At 41.7% G+C, this 19,194-nt stretch overlaps 1 protein-coding gene across 1 annotated transcript; it reads left to right on the top strand.

Annotated features, from left to right (window-relative positions):
- Window positions 1-2,305: 2,305 nt before the first annotated feature.
- LOC145455597 (uncharacterized) lies at window positions 2,306-17,854 on the top strand. The gene is made up of 9 exons (XM_080333574.1): window positions 2,306-2,461; window positions 6,608-6,680; window positions 9,411-9,540; window positions 9,608-9,710; window positions 9,782-9,894; window positions 9,957-10,031; window positions 12,007-12,137; window positions 12,203-12,767; window positions 16,986-17,854. The coding sequence occupies exons 1-9, from the start codon at window positions 2,441-2,443 to the stop codon at window positions 17,851-17,853; spliced, it is 2,079 nt and encodes a 692-aa protein (XP_080189700.1). The 5' UTR covers window positions 2,306-2,440; the 3' UTR covers window position 17,854.
- Window positions 17,855-19,194: the final 1,340 nt, after the last annotated feature.

Genomic DNA, 19,194 nt, shown 5'->3' with positions numbered 1-19,194 from the left:
CCCCGAAAACGGAATGGAATGTTTTAATGAGCTTCCATTCCGCCGCAGTGACAGGGTAAATCATTCCTGATGGAACTAGAAATTATATTTGGGTCCCGCGGTGTTGTACAATTATATTATTATGATGTTACGTGACGTGGTATAGCCTACTCGAGTTCACAGCGAACCTATAGACCCCGGTTGAGAACCCCTGAGTTAGGGTAAGTAGGCGTCCGGTACCGGGGATCAACGGACGACGTTCAGCCGGGTATATTTGTGTGTGAAGTTTGTGTAGCCATTCGAAGTCAACCCTTTTTGGTCGTTGTTAACGTTAAACCACGAATATTCGAAAGACACAGTTCAGTTCAGTTCAGTTTATTATAAAATTTTTATCCAATCAATACACCAAAAGATTGCGATATAATGAAAAGATAGGAAGGGGCCTAAACGACTTGGAGAAGTCTTAAATGAAACACAAACCGTGGCCTAGGGCCTAGGCGAAGTAAAGAGGAGGGATGCACTGCACACTGAAAGAAAAGAAATAGAAGACAACCTGGAAAGACAAAACGACAAAATGAGGAGAGTTCCTTCACAATATCGGATGAGATCTATCTAAAATTCCTGCTCTGCCTTGATTACGTCGAGAAAGTGCAACAGTGAAGAGATACGCGCCAAAAACTTTGCAAAACGTTAAGAATCGATGGCACGTGACCTTGATACCACAGACATTGCTAAATTGGTCGGTACCTTTCGTAAAAATCTTTTAGCTGCAGTTCGAATGCGGAGGCTTTCCGAGCAACATAGATACTGCAAAAATGTTTTTCACGCCTTCAACTTTAATTTAATACCATGTCATATTAAGGGCGCTGTGCCTCTTTATAATCGAATGTACATATGACTCTTCCAGGGCATGTTGTATCCAGTACAATCCTGAGGTACTTTGCGTTTTCGGCGTTGGAAATAGGCTGACTAAAGCTATGTCAACGATTAGGTAGCCATGGGAGCTCATCACTAAAAATTGTAATTTCGCAGCGTTCACACAAATAAGGCTGTTATAAGTAAACTTTAGGTCATAGCACAGCAACACCGCACTGTAAGTTCTCGGATACGGACCACTGGCCTAATTTGCGGTTACTTACAATATATACTCAAGCAAGAGTGCGAAAGTAGGTCTAGTCTACTTGCGCGGAGGACCGAAACAGCACTTCTTCAACCACTTAAAAATACGTTGGTCTTAGGGCCCCCATGATGAACAGCAAAACTTCTGAGGGGCTTCCCCTATCTAGTTAGCACACGACCTTTTCACCGCTACCCGGTGGAGTGTTAGTGTGTATTTGTTGTCTAGTCGCACCTAGCGCGAACAAATTTCATATCAATGACGCAATTTCGTCAATAATATTGAGAATTACATGTATTATTACTATTCATTTGGAAACCTCTCTCATCTCACGTGATCAGATTTACCGTCAGAGGGGGGGTGATTGGGGTGGTGCCATCGCAAATCTGTGGCTCGTAATGAAAAATTATAACATCCTCGGGGCGTACCCGTTTTTATTATTGCTTTGCTGTGTGCTCTAATGTCGTAGCGTCCCGTCTGCTATATACTCATAAGATATTGAAGTCGTCCAAAAGTACCAGACTAAACTAAATGGAATAGCATTTCCAAAATCACGCCAATTCGGGCCATCATTATCCATTCGGTGTTAATCGCTATTATAATTTGTACAATTTTGAATGCGATCATTGGCGCTGGACTATAACAGAAGTCACGTCGTTTCAATCTACTTCCTTCAAGTTTTTCAGGGTTGGGCCACACCACTTATCAAATGTTACGTTACACCGTTTTGGTACATCTTGACAATTGGTACCTGTAGTTTACTAGACATTTACAGCATCATTCTTCTTGTACTTGAATACCATCAAAGAATACTTTGACCAGTTCTGTCATCCTAACCACATGTTACTGCTATACGTCGATATCAAGATATATGCGGATAGCCGGTAAAATTCGTAGTTTAGCTTCCCATATATCACGACGGGCTAAATACGCATGCCGCTTTCGTGGTCCATGAATGACCGGACACACGAAGTTTTATGTACAACATGATGTAGTGCCGATCTCTAGGGCATAAACATCAATATGGCAGCAAACACGAGCCTGATATATCTTCTTTCCATTAGGAAGTGTCAGATTTCTCTTTGAGGCGTAATGATTTTTTAAATGAAACATTATACTTTGTGGCAATCATATCCTTCCATGTGTGATTGACGATTCAAAATATACAAACCATTATTTAGCGCTTGTAATCTCTATTGTCTTCCCACCTTCTTACCGAGAACAATGCAGCGCCGAAACAGAAGAACTCGCAAAAGAGCGGGATCTCGACCTGTCCGTGTCAAGAAATATTTTATTCAATTCATGCCGGCAAGACGTTTTACGACATAGAGGGTATGTGATAATATGGCAAGCTTGATAGAAGAGGTAAGAAAGAATTACGTGAATATACAGATAGTTGGTGATGATAAGCGCGGTGTAAGCTGCTTACAAGTTTGTTGTAATTGTTGTTCTACCCGGACATGAGAACAAAGAGTCCGATACCTGAGTATTTGAAGTTGCGTAGCATAGCAGCTTTTAGAGCACAGTGTTGTAACTTATTTCTCGTCTTTCTGTGTATAAGCAGTAAGCACCAAACGTTGGTAAAGTTGCGGAGCTCTTATCTCATAGTGATTGAAATTTTGCAAGATGATGGCCTCCGTAAAATTATATCGCATATTCTTTCTCAATTTCTTGGCTCTTTGACAAGCTAGTTAAGGGAAATCGTCACAATAATTGAGATGTAGGCTAATGCACCATGCACGCGGATGTCCTATTCAATAGGACCTATATATTGGATTGCTTTCCAGATTGACTCTCGAAGTCGCATTCACTCACTCGCGAGCAAAATTTGTAGAGCTATAGTTCCTCTCCATGTACACATGGAATTGATGCAGTTCAGGTCATGGTGTACAACTGGAAGGAAGACGACATTCGTATCCGACCATTGTTGCCCAGATGCTTCGATAGACAATTTTGCTCCACTATTAGGAATCCTATATTGTATACAGCATTGACCGACACCTCGACTTGTCAATATGACATGGTATGAGCAGGGCCGTAATAGCACTTTGTCAGTACCCCCCAAAAAACGTTGGTCTTGGGCTCCCATAGGGTGATAAGCCTAACTTCTGGGGTCTTCGCTCCCCAGACCCCCTCGGGCTCTACACTGTTTCCCAGCTATACTTGCCATATACATTGTGTGTCGTTCTGTGAGTCAGCTTTTCTGGCCTGAAGCGCGAGAAATTTCTATAATTCATGACTGAATCGGTCAATATGATCGAGAATTGCATATATATTGCTATTAATTTTACCCTCTCTCTGCTCACGTAATCTGATTTACCGGTAGAGCGGAGTGAGGTGTGTTCGGAAAGGTAGGGACCTTCAACAATAATTTAACATCTCCGGGTGTATACCCGTTGGCAGGAACGAAACAGCACGTCGTCAGCCACCCCCCCCCCACCCACAAAAATGATTCATGGGCTTCCATAAGGTGATAAACCATCCCCCATCACGTTGTTCGCTTTTGCCACGAAATCATAGTGGTACCGTTACGTGAGCCAGCGCGAGGCGCGAACATTTTCGATGATTCATGATAAATCGGTCAATAAGATCGGGAATTGCATATATATTGCTATGAATTTATTGTCCTCGCTACTCAGATTTACCGGTATAGCTGAGTGAGGTGTCTTCGAAACTGTAGAGCCCGTAAATAATAATTGAACATCTTCGGGCGGGCGGACCCGTTGGTATGACTTCGTTACATGATGTTATTTCGTGACCTCCTGTCTGCTATATCAAAAAATAAAGAATCGCCCAAACGTACTAAACTTAAAGTTCACACGATTTCAAATTGGCATTTCTTCACTGCCATATAATTTTTCCCTGCGGGATGGTATTTGTTTTGTGAGGTTCAGATTGCAAAGACAGGAACATTCGGTGCCAGTCATTTCGGCGCCTATGGACAATTAAACCTATATGTATTTTGTATAGGCTATATAGTATATAATGAAGTTTTCGGTCAGCATGAGCATAAGGGCAGTCCCTTTCGGCCAAGGTTTTCTAGCTGCCGATCGTTCTGGAACACTTCTTGGAGTCGCATATTACATGGCCTAAAACTTTATATGTCTTGGTGCGTCGTGGCGCGGTAATGACCAACGCCGATATGCCCATTTTTATAAATGTTGCGTATTTTTTATTGGGGGAAGAGTTCCCAATAATAAATATATTTGGCAACTTGAAATCGCGCATAGCGCGACACATTTTTGAAAAAGTTGCCAAAATCTTCAAAAAATACTCTGCAATTTATGCTAATTCACAAAATAATTTTGGTCCCCCTTCGAGCTCGCCCCCCCCCCCAATTGGGGGGTTTTGGGTGCGGCAGTTACGGCCCTGGGTGTGAGTACGTTCGCAGTCAAACTTAGAACGCCCTTTTAAAAAATATCAGCGATATTCAATACGATTCTGATTTCCAAGGACCGTCTTTTCGGTGGAAATCCCACACAGTAAGATACTTTATTCCGTATCACGTCGACAGGTATATAACGTATATCAGGGCCGTCAACCTGTGGTCCGCGAGAAGGTTTTGAGTGGCCCGCGAGGTAATTTCCGAAATTATTAATATTATCAAAAATGGATTGCACAGATTGTGAACTTGCAAGGCCAACCAAAAATTTGATTAGTCTGGCCGCAACACTTGAGATGTGATGACTAAAATATCAGTTCCGACGCATTGGCAGATCCATGAACCGGTCACATTTTGGTAGATCTTCGTACACTACAATAAAGCAAAATAATTTGCGATAGATTTATCAAAAGTAAAAATGTTCTACACGCTTCGCCAGCATGTCGTCACTTGATTTCTTGCTTTTAATATTGTTACCCCTTTGTGAAAATGAAAGAGCTCCTAATGCATCAGATTGCGTCTAGCTATATTCGCGATTACGAGACAAAGTGTCGTTCAGCAACCTAGGCACAAAACGATTGACCCATGTTGGTCGAAGCTTTCGATATCTATATGTTCAGGCGACGAATAGTCCAGTCCTTGCAAACTGAGCCCAGCAATATACAGCAGGCCCGCAATACAGTCAAGAGACGATATTATTGACCTATGAACTTCGAAACATTTTCGCACTTCGCGCGGCTAGTGGCCCGCGCAAGAGTTCGTCAATCGAATGTGGCCCTTTGGCTGAAAAGGTTGGCCACCCCTGCTGTATCTAGTACCTGCTACACTTCGCAGTTTTGGAATTATATGGAGACACTGTGTTTATGTCGGGGAAAGGATTATTCCGTGGATTCCTTTCGGCGCCATGTGATTTTGAGATCCAAGGTTTCGGTCAACATGAGAGCGGCAAGGTTTAATCGCCGTCGGTCGCTCTGGCGCCACACTCCTTGTCATTACATATATTGGTCGAAATTAGATATCGATATGGCGCCGAAGTGTCGTGAAACATTGGTGCCGGAATGTCTGGCGCCAAATAGTTTCGCGCCGCTCTATCATTTTACGGAATTGTATTGCTCCTACGGGAATAATTCGCGATACGGCATATGAAATTATATACAGCAAATCTTAACTCAGTCGACCCCAAAGCAGGGGAAAGGGCTATATACTGTGCATGCAGATCTATTTACATCAAGGGTTACACTTACATAAGCATACGACTGTCTTCGATGAGACAGAGGAGCTTACAGATCTAACATAGAAAGAAAATGTAATCTCTAAACGTTACGTTGACTGTATCAACAAATGTATCATATATATTTTCAAGGAGCCCTAATGTTGCATTTTATTAATGCATGTTTGCTCGTGGCTCAGTTTGAACATATAACATTCTTGATGTGTTAAATATTACGAAACCCGTTTAACTCGTTCATCCAAGAATCAGGCTACCCACAAGCTTATGAAGAAAAAAGCTAAAAAAAAGAAAATAGCAAGAATCACAACCTCACTACCATGGCATTAATTTCACTAGAATTGTTTTGTCATAGATGTTTGTTTGTGTTATTCATGGTGTTTGTCGACTACAATGGTCATTCACACCATATCTGCCGACTTGCAGCACGGCCTACTTCTACAATTTTTTATAATACCGCTTTCGCGGATTAGGTGGCGAGGAGGAGCCGACAGGAATTCTGCAGTCGACCTCGGTCGGACTCGAACCCGCAACCCATTGGTGTTGCATCCGTGGATCATACCACTATACACTATCTCGCCGCTCGTTTTTGCCATAGTTAGAAAGGGTCTCATTATTTTAAAACCGGCAGTTGTGGGTCACAATGATAAACCTTTTTATGCATTAACACATGAACTCGCAAGCGTCAATCTGCATTAGAGACCACTCAAACTTACCCTCGAGCCTTGGATTTGATACTCTGCCGAACATAGTATAATATGTTTAATTGTTTATTGTGGGGAAGCTTTAATGAAGTGGCGCTGATTGGTCCCAGCTTCTCTGTGCATATGTCGAAATCCACGTTTGGCATAGCGAAAAGAGATCTCCAACAATTTAAAGTTTCATCACATTCTTGTCACAGAACCGACTTCGCCTCCAGCAGAGAATATCTCAGAGGTTGCGGGGAGGTGCCACAGTTCTGCCCTCGAGAACAGGTATAACCATGTTGTCTAGTATATAAAACAACTATTGCTAAGTTCAATGTAACGGCATGTTGCAGTCATAAACTTAATTTTGACCAAATTTTGACCTCACGTATGTAAATTAGGTGTTTTCCCACAAAATCTTAGCATTGTACTACTTATCTACACATCTGTTTGGAACTGTCCGTCAATACGAAGTAGTTAGGCCTGAGCAAACTTTTTTGACTTGAAAACTCACAAATTTTTACATGAAAAAACTTCATTTTAACTTAATCTGGACCTATGAAGAATTCCAGTAGTTACATCACGCATTATGAGAGAACTAATTAAAATTTGTTGTAGTACAACGAAAGATACTTTCCTACATTCTTGGTTAGAAAGTGTCTGTCCTTACTAAGTATAGCTTGCCAAGAATGGAGAAAGAAACAGTAGCAGTTGTTGGCTGCCAACACTGAAGTTGCGTGTACAGTTAACGGCTGGTGACACGACGTGTTACTTCATTCTGACAATTTTTTCTACATCACAATTTTTCATCATGCGCTTGTTGATATAAAAACCAAGGCCCATTGCCCACGCAGATTGCTTCAGTTAGGTCAGTGGTTCCCAACCTTTTTCGACTCATCGCCCCCTTTTGAAGGTCCACACCGATCATCGCCCCCCAAATATTGGGAACCTAAAAACAGCACTTCGTCAGGCCCCCAAAACGTTGGTCTTTGGCCCCGTAGGGTGATAAACCAAACCCCCCTCAGCCAGTGGGCTTTTTGTCGCTACATATCGGCTATACCCTACTTCATGTACTGTTTGGTGGTAATCACCGTATTTCGCCTAAATGCGCGAAGCGCGACAAATTTATATAATTCATGTTTGAATCGGTCAATATGATCGGGAATTGCATATATATTGCTATCAATTTTATATCCTCTTTCTGCTCACGTAATCAGATTTTCCGGTAGAGCTGAGCGTGGTGTGTGTTGGAAAAGGTAGGACCCCTAAATAATAATTAAACATCTTCGGGCGAGATCGTTGCTATATTGACTTCGTTACATGATGCTCTATTCGTGACCTCCTATATCTGCTATGTCAGAAGATATGGAAATCGTCAAAACGTACCAAACTAAAAGACGCACATGATTTCAAATTGGTATTTCTTTGCTGGCAAATAATTTTTTCCTTGCGGGATGGCATTTGTCTTGTAGGGTTAAGGTCGCAAGGACATAAACATTAGACGCCAGCCATTGAGGTCCCTATGGACAATTAAACATATATATATGTATCGAAGTTTTCGGTCAGTACAAGGGCATTCCTTTTCGGCCAAGGTCTTATCGCTGCTGATCGTTCTGGCACACTTCTCGGAGTCGCATGTTACATGGCCTCTAACCTCATATGTCTTGGTGCGTCGTGGCCCAGTAATGGCCGACGCCGAAGTCTCCCATTTCCATAAATCATTCGTATTTTTGTTGGGTGACGGGTACCCCAAAATCAAGATATATGAAATTATTAAATCGCGCCCAGCGCGAAAAATTTTTGAAAAGTTGCATGAATTTCTAAAAAATTACACCATGATTTATGTTAATTCACGAAATAATTTTGGGTCACCTTCGAGTTCGGGCCCCCCACCCCCAATTGGAAGGTTTGGGGTGCGGCAGTTACGGTCCCGACTCCAAAATAGCCGTTTTAACGCGCCACCGCCCCCCTATCGCCCCCTTCGTTTTTTTCGCCCCCTATCGCCCCTTTCGTCCGTTTTCGCCCCCCTATCGCCCCCTTCGTTATTTTCGCCCCCTAGACCGCCAAATCGCCCACGCTGGGAACCACTGAGTTAGGATATTTCGGTACTTAGAGCACAGCACCATGCCAACCTATTCGTTTCATTTGGCCGTTTATGATTCACAATGAGCAGACAATGTGGCCGTCTGTGACGGTAGGCCGATAAATTGTGCTACAAGCTCTAAAATATCAATAATAAGTTCACCCACAGTGCAAACATCTACGATACAAACGAAACGCAAGTTGCAAAAAAATTTTGACTTTGTAAACAATTTTGACATTTTTGTTTTTGACCTAACGCAACAATTTTGTCAAATTTGACAAAATTGTGACTTTTATTGACATGTCAAAAAAAAATCGCCCTAATCATCAGTAATTTTTTTTTCAATTTCGAAAGCAGCTCACTTCTCATTCACCGCTAAAAGTATGCGACACCTCTACCAAATCTACTTTTAACAACTAATTACCTCAGTACTTCTCGGACTTTTCATTTTCTACTTTTACGTGAAGTCGTTTGCAGTTTTATTCTTATAAATCGTTACTTCAACTACTACTTGTAATTGAGTAGAAATAATTGGCACTACGTCTACTTGAGTAATAATGCTGCCTAATAATTTCATCGCTTCTGATGATAATAATTATGGCACCAATCTTATACTTCCACACTGATGAAGTGTGTTTGTTATTTTGTGGTATTCATAGTAGCCTACTTGTCGACTAGTACGGTCATTTAAACCAGGCCAATTTTTTTCTTCCGTATCTCCCGACTTTTAGCACGGCCCCTTTCTAGGCTTTTTATGATAATCCAGTCACGCGGATGAGATGGCGAGGAGGAGTCTAGATAACCCTCCAAAACCTTGGTAGGAACCCTCGAGTCGACCTCGGTCGGATTTGAACCCCCAACCAAGTAATGTTGCAGCTGTGGGTGATACCACCACGCTATCTCGCCGCTACGCTGACGAGGTTCTCTTTATTCAGAATTACCTCACAGATTTATTGCTCAGCGGCGAAGGCACGCAAATGGCCCTGCTGTTGATCCGTTTCGACTGCAAGCGCAAGATTACATTTTCAACAACAAAACCCTTGCGGATAAATACGATATTAGTCAGTGAGTATTACAGATTCAATTTCCTCTCTATGTCGTTACACAATCAATTACTCGATCATTTATACAGAATTATCCGTCAAGCGCATAGAGATCATAGCGATATGATGCAGTTACCAATGCTCAGGCCAAGGTACACCGAGCTTCACCCGAACAAAGGAGTGCCAACTCAGGTTGATTACCATTTTAATAGAATTAGCTGCTATTCCTAATCGTTGACACTATAATCCTTATCCTGTTACAGAAATACATTGATCTCATTTTGAATCGCAAAGGCCCCATGCGTAGAGCACCAAGTCGAAAATTGAAAGGGGGCATGTTTTCAACAAAAGAATATGACGATTCCATCAGTATAAAGCAAGTTTGTGACTTTTATTCTTGAGAAACTTTCCGTCTCAATTTCCTTTTTTTTTCAACAGAAGTTACCGATATATCGATAATTTTGAGGCACAAAATTTGCGATCTTCTCGTGACGAGGACGAGAGACTTGGAGGGTATGTAAATCTCTTCGCTGCTACTACTCGTAGCCTGATTCATCATACATGGGCCTTTTGGCACATGATTTGGTGGATCTGGAAATTTAATTTGGCGTTTGTAAAGGCACACAGGCTTTAGTGGCATGATTATGGATTCCTGACTTTTATCAGAGGTGGTCAGAGTACTCAGCGTTGCTACTAAAGTAGAAATAGAAGTGATGCCGTAAATGTATGCTCAATTTGATGTAGAAATATAAATTTAAAGACATCAAAATTACTACCAGTGAAAAATGGATATCTGAAAAGTTGTTTCAAAAAGTAGATTTGATAGATGGGCCGGATATTTTTTGTGGTTAATGAGAGGTGGCTACTTATGCTTTTGCAGAATCTTCGCGACAGGCAAAATAAGCAATGACACTATACAAATAGGTTCAACTTTCGAAAATACATTATAATTGATTGATGTACCATGACACAGCGGCTTATTCACCCTCCTGTCACGACAATTTCACTCATAAAAGTGATGCAAGCATATACCCAACTACTTTTTACTTTACAAAATCCAAAGTGTAAAAAGTAAGTAGTTTAACCTGAAAACTGAAGTGGAAGTTGTCTGAAAACAGCTACTTTTAGTAAGTAGGCAAAAACTACTTGAGTACTTCGAAAAAGTAGAAATACCCGTCAACTCAAATTTTTATATGTATTGTCTAGTAATGGTGAAAAGAAGACATAGGAAGCCGTAATGGAGTATGGTTGTGCCGTTGGAAATAAATCGTCTGCCACCTCGGTTGAACAGCCGGGACTGTGTGAACATACGCCCGGTTCGCCGTCGCAAGCAGTGATGAGCGGATATTGATTTTTGAGAATCCGAATCCGTCCGACAGCTCGACTCTCTGAGGAACTATTCGTCCGAATCTCCAAACATTCCCAACCAAATATCCACGCGAATCCGAATAATGCCGTCCAGAATCCCAAAATCCGAATCGAATAACTTTTTCGAAGAATCCTAATTATACATATGAGCAGAGTAGTATTTATAAAGCTCATGTTAAGGTTATCCGATATATATTTGCTTCGACCTCTGACAGAACAATTTTAGAGTGCTAACAGTCCTATCATAACGTGTTTACTTCCCGTGTTTGGTTGTCGAGCGGACTATCTTTTCTTTTGAATTGAAATCAATACTCACGTCTGGTTAAGAACTATCCAAAAACATCCGAAGCAAAAGTTACAACTATCCGAAAATATCCGAAACATAATCAGCAATCAAATTTGATTCCGATCTGACTGTCTCTAAATTGTGCAAAATCCGGTCCGAGCCTTATCCGAATCAGTCCGATGCTCATCACTGGTCGAAAGGCTACCGTTCGGAGATTTCGTATAATCGAGAACCGTAAATGTGTGAATTGGATCTAGCGAATTGCGATACGTGCGTGGCGTGCGTGACACTCGACTTAACTGTATGAGTCGGGTGTGTTGTGTACAGTTCAGTTTATTATTAAAATTTCATCATTTCAAAACACCACAAGACTGCGATACAATAACAAGATAGGAAGGTGTCGGAGGTATTTGTGTAAACTGTGAATAGGCGTATAACTCATGAAGTAATTTATAATAAAGCATAGACTGTTAGGAGGTAGAAAATGTAAAAAGCCAACTTATTTAGCTGACTATTCACGATCCAGCAACTGCTCTAGAGAATTTATTAATGCGCCTATTCCTTCAAAAGAGGAAATGAAACCACGAGACGTCACTCACTACCGTAAATGTCATACATAGAGGGCAGTATAGAGCACGGCTGCTACTGACGGTTGCTCGCCATTGATAATACTGACTGATATAGAAATATCGTATTCACCGATTAAATGTAAAAATATACGCTCATACAACTGAGCATTGTACGCACTAAGGGCGAGAGCCCCTTAAATCGGTATATAATTCGGCCTTTTCACATCCAATTTTTTTCGTCACGTTGCCTTGTATATTGCTTCAGGAAAATAGTCGCTGTAGCTCCTCAAAGGATTCAATATGAAGCTCATCAAAATCAAAGGCAGTACGAGGCTGCGAGAAACCATTCACCTCCAGCACGCCGAAAGGATGCCGTCGGTATTAGCACTTTGAAAGGTACGGCAATCACGGTCAACTAATCGCAATTAAACGTCATTCAAATAAAACTGTAACCTGCACAGGCAAGAGTATGTCAACTGGCAATAATGGCGAAATGAGCATGAGTGTACCACCACAGGCGTCGCGAAATCTGCCCTTCTTACACAAACTCCGCAAGAGACTTGGTTCGCGGGACCGGAAATTTGTCGATAAAATATCGTCGCAAACGTTTCTCACGGAAAACGAAGACAATAAATCATTGGCGATATTCTCTACGAAAGGTGATTCGAATCCGACAAACCGCATAGCCCCACTGCCGCCGATTCGGATTACAGTCACGAATCCAATGCCGGAAGACATACCGGCTTACGCATCCGCTCATGACATCGCCAGAATAAAGGAAGCCGACGAACGCGAGCATCAAGCTCAGCCAGATTTTGAAGACAAGCAAAAACGGATGCCGTTGGTCAAGTTCTCTCTTCCGAAGAAGAAAAGGCCAACCAAAAAATTGAAACGGAGGAAGCGTCGCTCGACTCCTGCGCCGCCAAGTGATCAAATCGACAATTCCGAAAATACAATGATGCAAGAAAGCAATAATGGTGATCAGTACGATGATTACGAAGGAGATAATAATCAACGGCGATTGAGGTACGTTATTGGTTCTTAACCGGTGGTCCGGGGTCCGCGAAGCATTTTCAGGGGGTCCGCGAGACCTTTAAATGGTTGATAACCTAATTTGTAGAGCTTCTCGGAGGTACAGAACTTCAATATGAAATTGAATAGTATATTCATATTGAAATGAACCCGAATATTTTCGGCTGACACTCGTCAGGGGTAATCGTCAGCAACTAGTAGAGAATTGGAAAGAACATTGTATATCAACAATCGTATTACAAAATACGAGGTCACCAGCATGAAATTTCGAATGAAAGAGCGTTCAATGCACTATTCCCAGGTGGTACACGAACTCCTTCTGTTGACAGAGTTTCGGCTGGTGTGTTTTGATAAAAGTCGACTCCAAGGCACACAAATGGAAGTATACAATTGAATCGTATATTCATATTGAAATAAACCAGAATATTTTCGGCTGCACTCGTCAGGGGTAATCGTCAGCAACTAGCAACTGCTGGAAGTGTGAACGGCCCCTCCCAATGACGCGAAATCTGTCGTCTCGATAATTATTCGCACAAATCAGATTATCCAACAGGTGTTTGCCGATTGCAGAATTAATGGCCTTTGATCGCTCAGCATCAAGCTTGAGTGGAAGCTTTTCACCGAGCCTGTGCACGTGTTCTGATAAATCAGGGGAAATACTGGTTTATGCGTTCCTGCAAACGCTACGTTCTTCCCACGTAGCCACAATCCCAGTGGCACTTATATTCGTACACTACATTACTTTGTTGAAGTGCAGGAATCACGTCTTTGCGTGTTGAAGGGAGCAGTTATTTAGTCGTAAAAATTACATTGGTTTTGACTGTGTCGTAACACTTACTGCTAGCAGAAATCAATTGTTTCTCAAAGTGGGTGGAAATGGGACTAATCCAAGGTAGATGCATATAAACATCTTTTATTGCTCGTTCAGAGGGCTCTGTTGACTTTTCTGCGTTGAATTGCGTTAATTTCCTCTTTATGCCACGGTTGATGACGTGTTCAGGGTAACAGTTATCAAGTAAGATTTTGCGGATGTTGTCGAATTCTAATCTAAACTCAGTTTGTTACCCGAACATATCATCAACGCTCTATGCATGAGGGTGCTTTTGAGGTTAATTTTTCTGCGTCGAGGACTAAATGAATTCCAACGAAGATATTGGCCTGTGAATGTCAGTTTCCTGAAGACATACGTTTCAAATTTGTTGGTATTGTGCTTTGCGACTAAAACGTCCACGCTGGTGACCTCATATTTTGTGATACGATTGTTGATATACAATGTTCTTTCCAATTCTCTACTATAGTTGCTGACGATTACCCCTGACGAGTGTCAGCCGAAAATATTCGGGTTCATTTCAATTTGAATATTCTATTCAACCTAATTTGTATTTATTTAAATTAGGAAAATCACGAGGCAGTGTCTCTTCATTACTGGTAAAACTCCAGGACTCACATAAACAGACTGACCGTCTGAAATGAAATATCCTACTGGGCAAACTCATTTTCATTTTTAAATTGCAAATAGCCTACTGATACAAACGTATTGCTGTTTGGAGATGTTTTTTTGAACTTTGTGGAAAAATAAGAAGTTGAAGTAGAAAGGTCAATCACGATGACTTCGAAATGTTTGCAGAGAACCATTTTCTTGTGTTATACACACAACCACTATTCCATAATAAATTCAAGATGAGCTGCTAAATAAAAATTACCAGGCTGGACGTTATATGTTCATTAAATATCTGTTTCTCAACTTTGGTGCCATATTTGTTGCGATTATACTCAAAAGTGTCGTTAGAAGCGTTGCGCGTTATTATCATATTTGTCACCACCTTTCTTTGTGGAAATGGATTCAAGAAACTTGTTCATATCAAATCGAAGGCGCAGATGTTTAAAAAAACGACCACGCAGTGGCGAGCAGGGATTTCTAAAAGTAGAAATCTAGAAAACTTGAAATCCCTGAGTGGCGAGATAGCGTAGTGGTTTAATTCGCAGCTACAACACCAATGGGCTGTGGGTTCGAGTCCGACCGAGGTCGACTCCAGAATTCCTGCATAAATGTTGTAGGTTTATCCAGGCTTCTCCTCGCCATCTCATCCGCGTAGGCAGTGTCTTACAAAAGCCTAGAAGTGGGCCGTGCTAAAAGCCGACAGTTACGGAATCAAAAATAAGGAATATCGGCCTGGGATAGGTGTCGGTGACCAGACCATGACCATAGTAGACAACAAACACAATTAAAACAACAACACGACCGCATGTTTGAAGAAATGCGGTTTTGGGATTCAATATGATATATAAAAAGTTCACCCAATTCCCACATAAATACCAGTGTTGGGATCAAGTCACTACCTTCGAGTCACGAGTCATCTCGAGTCATTGCACATTTTGACTCGAGTCAAGTCAAGTCAATCGATTTTCGAAGGTGACTCGAGTCAAGTCAAGTCACTCGTTTTTTGGAGGTGACTCGAGTCAAGTCAAGTCAAGTCAAGTCGAGTCACGAGTCAAGTCATATTTCAAGTCAAATTGAATTTTCGAAATATCAGTGACGATTATAAGTCATTACGTTTTGCTAGCTGTGTGAAAGACAGAATAATTGGCCATTTATCTTGAATCAAATAACTAATATAAAGTTAAATATGCCTGCAAGAAGGCGTTGTATCGCTCACGCGCACGTAGAACTGCAAATAAAATACATGAGTTACCAATCGGCTCGAAGCCTCGAGAAGTTTAACAAATTGATATGGTACAATAAACTATACCCATCCGTGAGAAAATAAACGCACAAATTATATTCGCTGGATTTAAATCATACAAGAGGGTCGGTAAAGGCTAACACCGTGGAATTTAAGCACTGGGCCGTCTAAGAAACAGAGATACGTTGTTATGAGGCTAATCTATTGCTCCTCCTACTAACAACGTAAGCTGTGATCATTACGTTTGTGGTCAATTTATTTGTGGTGTAACAATAGAGGATCAGTGAAACGTACAATCAGTGAATGACTGGTTACTCTCGCGAGTGACACTGCAGGCGTATCGCACATAATACTAACATTCACAAAATTCAATGATTTAATCGATACCGTTTACTTGATGACTCGAAATTGACTCGTAAAATTTGCTCCGAGTCACGAGTCAGTTCGCATTTTTGAAGCGCCGAGTCAAGTCAAGTCAAGTCATTTTTGCAAAGTGACTCGAGTCAAGTCAAGTCATACGAAAAAGTTGACTCGAGTCTGACTCGAGTCAAGTCATGACTCGAGTCATCCCAACACTGATAAATACTATGATGTTATTTTCAAGAATGCAATTTTGTTAGTGTTTATCGCTAGCCTACAGCTAATATTTACACAAGACAAATGACGATTGTACGATAATTGAGCTAAATTTGCACTAAAAGGTGAGGGGGTCCGCAGGGGTCCATGACGGTCCAAAAGGGGTCCGCGAAGACAAAAAGGTTGAGAACCACTGCTTTCAGAATTTCTCACAAGTCACAACTAATATATAGGACTGGACAAAATTGAGAAGCTGCCGAGTTATACGATTAGCGATTACGAGTCTAGCATTAAATTTCAAGTCGAGACGAGTGATCGAGTACTGCCTATTATGACGTCATACCAGTTATAATGACTTTTGAAAGTTCAAATGCAGAATGTATCTTTTTTGCGGCCACATGGAAAATAGTGCCGATTTCGCGCCGTCCAAAATACGTTCCTATTTCTGGACCGTGACTATTTCGTACCGCTTTCTGGCTATTGTGAAGCACGATCAATGCTTGGCATAAATGTCGTTCCATGAATTCATTCCAACCTTATGCTACATGATTTTCGATGCTGACAGCCAGGGTAATTGACAGGCAGAACTAAGAAACGCCATGAATGACGCGAAATCTGTAATTTGGACGTACGAGCGGGTCATTCGGGAGTCAAGTCTTGCCTTTTTATTTTTTTTATTTTATTTTAGTCAACACCACAGCAGTATCGGTAAAAAGTGTGTAATTCGGGAGTCGAGTCCGGAAGATGACCTTTTTTAGTCAACACAACATGATTTCCGGTATTTTTTTAAAAATCGGCAGTTTCCTGGTCCGATAAATAATCTCACTTTTGTAATTTGTAAAAAGTGTCCTCTTTTCCGGATCCCAAAAATATGGTAACCCTAACCTAGCTGCCTTCAGCTCTAAAATGACTCCCTAAAACAAACGTGCGATGTATGTTTTCCTGTTTGCAGTCACACGGACAGCCTCATGCCAGCTCCAATCACAAAAATTACGTTTCAAAGTTTCAACGAATCGAACTTGAGAAAGCCAAAAAAGGTCGTCACCAACGTCCACGTAGAAAGAGTAATCCAACGAAACGTAGTCGCGACCCATCCCGATTTCGTCGATCGCAAAGATCCGGCCGTGAAAGTTTCTACATTCGAAATGGCGGAGGACTCGCGACCGGAAATGGTCTTCCGCAAAGACGGCACGCTCGGGCCGGCGCCGGCTAGCACCAACTACGTAAATTTCCAAAAGACCATGAGGCAAAGCGGGCAGTCGCGCGTTCTTCTGTCGCTGCGGCATCGCACTCTGGCGGCTGAAGCCGCCAACGATGCGTACGAATGGAGCCAGCCGGGCTTGGTGGGTCTTCGCACTAGCGACGGCGGACTATTGGGCGATATCTCTTACCCACCGAAGCCTTACGATGGCACGGCGAGTCACAGAAAACTAGGCAGGATTCGTGCCATGAAGCGCTCGTTGTTAAAAGCTCATAAAGCCTTGTTTGAAGAAAATGAAGGAAATCTCGAAGTAGACGCTCTAACGGAAGAGACTCGGTCCGAAAGATCCTATGCGTCAGACTTGACTGCATCTGTTACTTCAATAGGAAAATCATACTACATTAATCGCATTAATGACGCGTCGAATTCTCAAAATCAAGCCGATAAGGGTTCCGGATTCTATATGAGACGGTCTGACGATACCACGCACGGCGTACAGCACATTTCCTCGAAAAGGACCATCGGGACTCAGTGGACGACAGACAAAATCACAGCACCGCTCAATACTCCGGAGCCCCCACCAAATACAGCGTTTCTTAATAAAACATACCGACAATGAATTTAAATACGGTTGGGGGTACCAAAGAAGGTTTTGTTCAGATTCTGTCATATTTACCCAGCAAAAATTGTCTTTCATTCGGGAATGAGACATCACCGAAGTGCTATCTACGCTATACATACACTGAATATCCCCAAATATAACGATTACGCACATCGAAAACAGTTCACTGAAATAACGGTGTAAAGCGAGAACGACAAATTTGATGCCCCGATTTTGGAATTCTAAAACAATATATTAAGCACGTCCAATACACATATGTCACAATTCGATCTCCGATTGGAATGTGCATAAACGATATCAGATTGTGATACACTTCTCTATAGGCGGCCCAGTGTCAACAATACTGCTTTCATAAAAATTATTATGGAAAATGTGAAGCATTATACCACAATTTGTAACAATGTTTCGCACTTTTACATGTATATATGCATATATGCAATATATATGGGTTCACCGTTGGGACCTAGTTTGGCCGATATATTCGTGGGATACCATGAAAAGAAATTGTTTGAAAACGTCGCAAAACCTCTCCTCTATTTTAGATATGTCGATGACACCTTTGTTGCCTTTAAAAATGAGCGAGAGTGTGATAATTTCTTCGAAAAATTGAACTGTCTCCATCCAGCTCTACAATTTACCGTGGAAAAGGAAACTGATGCTGCCCTTCCCTTTTTAGACGTCTTAGTAGAGAGATCAGGACAAACGTTTTTAACGTCGGTGTACAGAAAACCTACCTTCACTGGTCATTATATCCGTTGGGATTCATTCTGCCCGAAGCGGCGTAAACTAAACCTTATTTCATTTCTTGCCAATCGGGCCTTGCGCATTTGTTCACCGGAAAAACTGTCACGTGAATTGGATGATATCCACTTGATTCTGTCCAAAAATGGCTATCCAGACCAGATATTAAAATGCTCCATCTCCAGGGTTTTGAAAAAATCGGATATAGCTCCCAAATACGGACCAGAAAAATGCCCGGCATTTTTACACTTACCTTGGCTAGGTAACGTGTCCAACCGTTTTGAAAAAACTCATTAAGTCGGGTGTTCACCGTTGTTATTACAGCGTAAACACGCATGTGGTGTACACAACGAAACCCATGTTGCCCAACTCTCGAAAAGATGTACTTCCTGCCTTTAATGCAAGTAATGTTGTTTACCAATACAAGTGCCACTGTGATAGTAGGTATGTAGGACGTACATCTCAAAGATTGTTTGAGCGTATCAAGCAGCATATCCCAAAATTGATTCGGTCAAAAACATGCGCAAATACTCGCACGGAGCTCACACGTCAGTGCAAATTGGCTGCCAAAACAGACTGCTATGACGATTACCAAGC

This window comes from Botryllus schlosseri, chromosome 14 (genome assembly GCF_051294905.1).
Source record: "Botryllus schlosseri isolate E-star chromosome 14, Bs_hap1, whole genome shotgun sequence".
Classification (NCBI taxonomy): Eukaryota; Metazoa; Chordata; class Ascidiacea; order Stolidobranchia; family Styelidae; genus Botryllus; species Botryllus schlosseri.
This window is presented reverse-complemented; position numbering and strand designations above follow the sequence as displayed.